Source organism: Oryza sativa, chromosome 4 (genome assembly GCF_034140825.1).
Source record: "Oryza sativa Japonica Group chromosome 4, ASM3414082v1".
NCBI classification, from domain to species: domain Eukaryota; kingdom Viridiplantae; phylum Streptophyta; class Magnoliopsida; order Poales; family Poaceae; genus Oryza; species Oryza sativa.
In genome coordinates this window covers 9,998,092-10,004,757 of record NC_089038.1, presented here as the reverse complement: position 1 = coordinate 10,004,757, position 6,666 = coordinate 9,998,092, and the positions used below count along the sequence as shown (strand labels likewise).

The following is a 6,666-nucleotide window of genomic DNA, read 5'->3' as shown; positions in this document are numbered from 1 at the left end:
AACAGTTCACCGAGCGAATCACGAAGTGTTTTTCTTGCCACGGACGCACCCAATACACTCCAATATGTCCAAAAATCTTTGTTGGTGCTTTTTCAACTTTTTCATTCTGGTCAAAAGCATCGCAACTACGTGGGCCAATATATGCCAATATTGGCATTAATTGACAAAAGATCGCAGCGCGAATCGCCAAGTGTTTTTTTTTTTGCCACGAACGGACCCAATCCACTCCAACATGTTCAAAAATCATGTTTTGGTGTTTTTTGAACTTTTTCTTTCCTGTCAAAAACATCGCACCCACGTGTGACAATATATGCCAATATTGGCATTAATTGACAATAGTTCACCGCGCGAATCACGAAGTCACTTTTTGCCACGAACGCACGCAATACACACCAATATTTCCAAAAATCATGTTTTGCTTCGTTTTGAACTTTTTCATTCCCGTCAAAAACATCGCACCCATGTGTGCCAATATATACCAATATTGGCATTAATTGACAAAAGTTCGCCGCATGAATCACGCAGTGATTTTTTGCGATGAACGCACCCAATGCACTCCAATATGTTCAAAAATCATGTTTTTTTGCCAATATTGCATTAATTGACAAAAGATCGCAGCGCGAATCACTAAGTGATTTTTTTGCCTCGAACGCACCCAATACACTCCAATATGTCCAAAAATCATGTTTTGGTGCTTTTTGAACTTTTTCATTCCCGTGAAAAACATATCACCCACGTGTGCCAATATATCCCAATATTGGCATTAATTAACAACAGTTCGCCGACCGAATCACGAAGTGTTTTTCTTGCCACGGACGCACCCAATACACTCCAATATGTCCAAAAATCTTGTTTTGGTCCTTTTTCAACTTTTTCATTCTGGTCAAAAGCATCGCAACTACGTGGGCCAATATATGCCAATATTGGCATTAATTGACAAAAGAACGCAGCGCGAATGACCAAGTGTTTTTTTTTTTTGCCACGAACGGACCCAATGCACTCCAACATGTTCAAAAATCATGTTTTGGTGCTTTTTGAACTTTTTCTTTCCTGTCAAAAACATCGCACCCACGTGTGACAATATATGCCAATATTGGCATTAATTGACAATAGTTCACCGCGCGAATCACGAAGTCACTTTTTGCCACGAACGCACGCAATACACACCAATATTTCCAAAAATCATGTTTTGCTTCTTTTTGAACTTTTTCATTCCGGTCAAAAACATCGCACCCATGTGTGCCAATATACACCAATATTGGCATTAATTGACAAAAGTTCGCCGCACGAATCACGCAGTGATTTTTTGCGATGAACGCACCCAATGCACTCCAATATGTTCAAAAATCATGTTTTTTTTGCCAATATTGCATTAATTGACAAAAGATCGCAGCACGAATCACTAAGTGATTTTTTTGCCACGAACGCACCCAATACACTCCAATATGTCCAAAAATCATGTTTTGGTGCTTTTTGAACTTTTTCATTCCGGTCGAAAACATCGCACCCATGTGTGCCAATATTGGCATCAATTAACAAAAGTTCACCGCGCGAATCACGAAGTGATTTTTTGCCACGAACGCACCCAATACACTCCAATATGTCAAAAAATCATGTTTCGGTGCTTTTTGAACTTTTGCAATCCGGTGAAAAACATCGCATCCACGTGTGCCAATATATGCCAATATATGCCAAAAGAAATGATCAGCAAGGATATCCTCCGTCTTCTTCACACCAAAGTGTCCCATCAGCCCTCCACCATGCGCTTCCTGCAATAATAGCATACGCACGGAGCTAGCTGGAATGCATAACTTATTAGCTCTGAACACAAACCCATTGGTGAGAACGAATTTGTTCCAAGTCCTTCCCTCCTTGCAATTCAACAACACATCTTTAAAATCATCATCGTGCGCATACTGCTCTTTTATTGTTTCTAAGCCAAAAATTTTGAAGTCAAGTTGGGATAGCATTGCGTAACGTCTAGACAAAGCATCAGCAATGACATTTTCTTTTCCCTTCTTATGTTTGATGACATATGGAAAAGATTCAATAAATTCAACCCATTTAGCATGCCTACGGTTAAGTTTTGCTTGACTTTGAATGTGTTTCAAAGATTCATGATCAGAGTGTATAACAAATTCTTTGGGCCATAAATAATGCTGCCATGTTTCCAATGTTCGCACTAGAGCAAACAATTCCTTATCATAAGTAGAATAATTCAAACTAGGCCCACTCAATTTCTCGCTGAAATATGCTACAGGTTTGCCTTCTTGTAACAACACACCACCCAATCCAATCCCACTAGCATCACATTCAAGCTCAAAAGTTTTGTTGAAATCAGGAAGTTGGAGTAAAGGAGCGTGTGTTAACTTATCTTTCAAAGTGTCGAATGCATTCCTTTGTGTTGCAGCCCAAGTGAATGTGACATTTCTCTTGGTAAGCTCATGTAATGGGGCTGCAATGGTGCTAAAATCCTTCACAAAGCGGCGGTAGAACCCAGCAAGTCCTAGAAAGCTTCTCACTTGTGTGATCGTTGTTGGAACCGGCCAGCTATGTATGGCTTCAACCTTGGCTTGATCTACTTCAATTCCCTGCGGAGTCACAACATAGCCAAGAAAAGAGACTCGATCTGTGCAAAATGTGCACTTCTCAAGGTTACCAAATAAACGTGCATCTCGTAGAGCATCAAAAACAGCACGCAAATGACCATGATGATCCTCTATTGATCTGCTATATATGAGAATGTCATCAAAATATACCACCACAAATCTGCCAATGAAAGCACGTAAAACTTCATTCATTAATCTCATGAAAGTACTGGGTGCATTAGTGAGACCAAAGGGCATGACTAACCACTCATATAGGCCGAATTTAGTTTTAAAAGCTGTTTTCCATTCATCTCCTAACTTCATGCGAATCTGGTGGTAACCACTACGCAAATCAATTTTAGAGAACACAAGTGAACCACTCAATTCATCAAGCATATCATCTAGCCTAGGGATAGGATGACGATATCTGATTGTGATGTTGTTAATTGCTCTACAATCCACACACATGCGCCATGAGCCATCTTTCTTACGAACTAAAAGCACGGGGACAGAACAAGGACTAAGAGACTCACGTACATACCCCTTGTCGAGTAACTCTTGCACTTGACGCTGAATCTCCTTTGTTTCCTCCGGGTTGGTCCTGTATGGCGCACGGTTTGGCAGAGAGGCCCCAGGAATGAGGTCAATTTGGTGCTCAATCCCTCGAATTGGTGGCAGCCCCGGTGGAACCTCCTTTGGGAAAATATCAGCATACTCCTGCAAAAGGTTAGTGACCGGAGGAGGCAAAGAAATAGGAGTATCCTCAATTGGAAATAAGGTTTCTTTGCAAACCAAAGCATAGCAAACAACAGTGTCAGTGTCAACTTCATCCAAATCTGATTTTGTTGCAATGAAACAAGATCCCTTCAGCTTAATCTCATTTTTATTATTTTGAACAGAGTTGGTGGGTTTCTTCTTATGCTTCTCAAGTTCATTAGCCGCAATAAGATGCTCACTCCTAGTATGCTCCTGATTTTTTTGTTTGCTAGCTCTAGCAAGTTCATCCTTTAAAATAACTTCAGGAGACATAGGATGTAACACAAGTTTTTTTCCATTATGCACAAAAGAGTATTGATTGGATTTGCCAAAGTGTAAAGAATCTTTATCAAACTGCCATGGCCTACCTAATAACATAGAACATGCTTGCATAGGCACAACATCACAGTTGATTGAATCATGATAAGAACCAGTGGCAAAATGTACTCTTACCAATCGTGTTACCTTTACCTTGCCGCTGCTATTAAGCCATTGAATATAGTAGGGCTGCGGATGTGGCTGTGTGCTCAATGCAAGTTTCTCCACCATTTCAGCACTAGCCAAATTATTGCAGCTTCCTCCATCTATGATCACGCGGCAAGAGCGTTCCTTGATCACACACTTGGTTTGAAACAAGGTGTGGCGCTGATTCTGTTCAGCCCTTTCCATTTGTGCGCTTAGCACTCGCTGCACCACGAGGCTCTCATAGTGCTCTGCAGCTTCAGCCCTAATGTGTTCCTCATCTTGGTGGGGCGCGTCACCTTCCCCTGCATTGTTAGTTGCAAGCAAAGCATAGGTTTCTTCATCTAAATCACTAGCGGAGGAGTACCCACCATCAGCTCTCACGATCATTACACGAGTGCTTGGGCAGTCCTTGCGCACGTGACCATAGCCCTTGCAGCGTAGGCACTGAATATCTCTTGTCCTTCCTGATGAAGCTACTGATGATGAGCTCTTGGAAGGTGTAGCAGCAACCCCTCTTGTTGGTTCACTCGGGCGTGGTGTAGAGTTTGTTGTAGAGGGACGCAGCTTGTTGCTTGAGGACGATGGTGCTGCTGCTCGAGTTGACGGTGCAGCAGCGTTGGAAGATGTCCAAGAGCTAGCACAACCTGCAGAAATGTTAGTCCTGAAGCTAGCTCTTCGTCCCTGTACTTCCCTTTCAGCTTTACAAGCAAGATGAAACAAACGATTAATTGAATTATATTCTTTGTAGGCTAGAATGTCCTGAATTTCTCGGTTCAGCCCACCCATGAATCTAGCCATACCAGCATCATCATTTTCTACCAATCCACAACGAAGCATTCCTGTTTGCAAAGCTTGATAATACTCCTCTACAGATTTGTTTCCCTGTCTAAGTTGTTGCAATTTGTGCAGCAAATCACGTGCATGATATGAAGGAACAAATCTAGCTCGCATGACTCTTTTCATTGCATCCCAGGTTTGGGGAGTGTTATTTGGATTGGAACGAACAAATTCACTCCACCAAATGGATGCAAAATCAGTGAACTCACTAGTAGCAGCCCTAACACGTTTATTCTCAGGAAAATCATGGCAAGCAAATTTCTGATCAATGGCTAACTCCCAAGTAAGATATGCATCAGGGTCATATTTTCCATCAAAGCAAGGAATGGTAAACTTGATCTTGCCTAAAGAATCATCATTATCACGTACCTCCCGCCGTGGTGGAGCGCCCATGCCATGGCGCTGCCGGCGCTGTTGTCTTTGTGGACGACCAAGTACCTCCTCATCATGCTCAGTGTCAGCAGCGTACTCCAGTTCTTCCCTTGCTGCGATGCTGCTATTAGCATCATGGCCATTGTGGTTGTGCCTAGCCGATCCATCATGACCATCTTGGCCCATTCTCTCCAACGTATTCAAGATACCTGCAAGAGAAGTGTTCACAGCCACAAGGGACCTCTCCAATGAGGAAAGCTTGGAGTTGGTGTCAATTTGAGCAGCCTCCAATTGACCAAGACGATCATTGGCAACCCTAACATCCTCATCAAGGCCTTCAGCATGCTCCCTCACTTGGCGCTCAAAATGTTGTATGATACCCCTCGTACGTGGTGAATGTTGAGGGTGCTCCCCCGATCCTCCTGTCATGGTTAATGGGAAGAAACAATTCACAAGAAATATGTCCTATCAACTATTGGAGCTAGGTGTTGTCCATCTCCACTTCTACCAAACTTGTGCAAACGAGTTCTTACATGTTCTTACTTTGTTATGTAAAAGGCGTTGGCAAACAGCAAGAACAGCAACAACGGTTAGTAGTACCGGAGCCGACAACAAGCACGATCCTGTGATATAGTAGATAAAAATTTGTGGAGCTATAGGTGGCTGCAAGTAATATCAAGTTACAGCTAGAACCACATTAATCAAAGCAAGTTGAATAATCATTCAACGATGGTATTGTGCTGGTCCTAGGCAAAACCCTTTAGAGACGTGAGCCTAGTCACAAGCGTAGCCACTCAAAATAGCACGAAAATAACACAAACAAAACAGCAACAACAACAACTTCCTCTCTTCCCTTCCTTTTTTTTTCTTCTCTTCACTTCTGATTTTTTTTCTTTCTTTTTTTTTGTTTTCTTTCTTTTTTTTTTTTTGTACAGCAAGCTCAAAGCTTCAGCCAACAAGTCAAAACAAGCCTTAGCAAAATAACCTTTTCTCAAACATTTTCGAAATTTCACAAGCTTCAGCCAACAAATCAAAACAAGAAGTAATGATGGGTTGGTTGGCTAGTTACATGATTCAGCCAACAAGTCAAAAGTGAGAGCACTTAAATGCTTTCTTGGGAAGGGCTGATTCACTTCAAAAAGTTGCAAAAGGGTTGGCTGTTGGTGGAGGCAGCAATAAATGCATTTGGGGGTGGCTGATGTGGTGATGAGGGTGCTGCTGGTTGTGGTGGACGAAATTTGGTGGGGTTGGAGGTGGATTTCGTGGTGAATATGGTGGTGATGGTGGCAGCGGGATGAAGATAAATGAAGTGATGGTGGAAGTGTTTGCGGTGACGAAATCGTGAGCAGAACTCGAAACTCTAAAGGACTAAATTACTAGAACCAGCAACTCAACCAATCGATGCAATCGAAAACTCAGCAAGCAAAGACTAAGTAGAACAGCAAGGGCTCAACATGTTTTGGTGATTTCGGGTCTGACCTATTTTAGTGGTTTTTCTTTTGGGCTGTAGGTAAAAACAAAGAAGTGATAAAATCTCTCACCGAGCAACTTGAGCTCTGATACCACTTGATGCAGCAACGGGGGTTCCCGATCTTTCGATGAGAGGAGGATAAACTTCGATTTGGGGAAGGATACGACGTTGGCGGTC

At 42.3% G+C, this 6,666-nt stretch overlaps 1 protein-coding gene across 1 annotated transcript; it reads right to left on the bottom strand.

The window, feature by feature from the left end:
* Nucleotides 1-2,427: 2,427 nt before the first annotated feature.
* LOC136356318 (uncharacterized) lies at nucleotides 2,428-6,500 on the bottom strand. The gene is made up of 2 exons (XM_066310062.1): nucleotides 3,130-6,500; nucleotides 2,428-2,591 (listed from the first exon to the last, which is right to left on the bottom strand). The coding sequence occupies exons 1-2, from the start codon at nucleotides 5,445-5,447 to the stop codon at nucleotides 2,579-2,581; spliced, it is 2,331 nt and encodes a 776-aa protein (XP_066166159.1). The 5' UTR covers nucleotides 5,448-6,500; the 3' UTR covers nucleotides 2,428-2,578.
* Nucleotides 6,501-6,666: the final 166 nt, after the last annotated feature.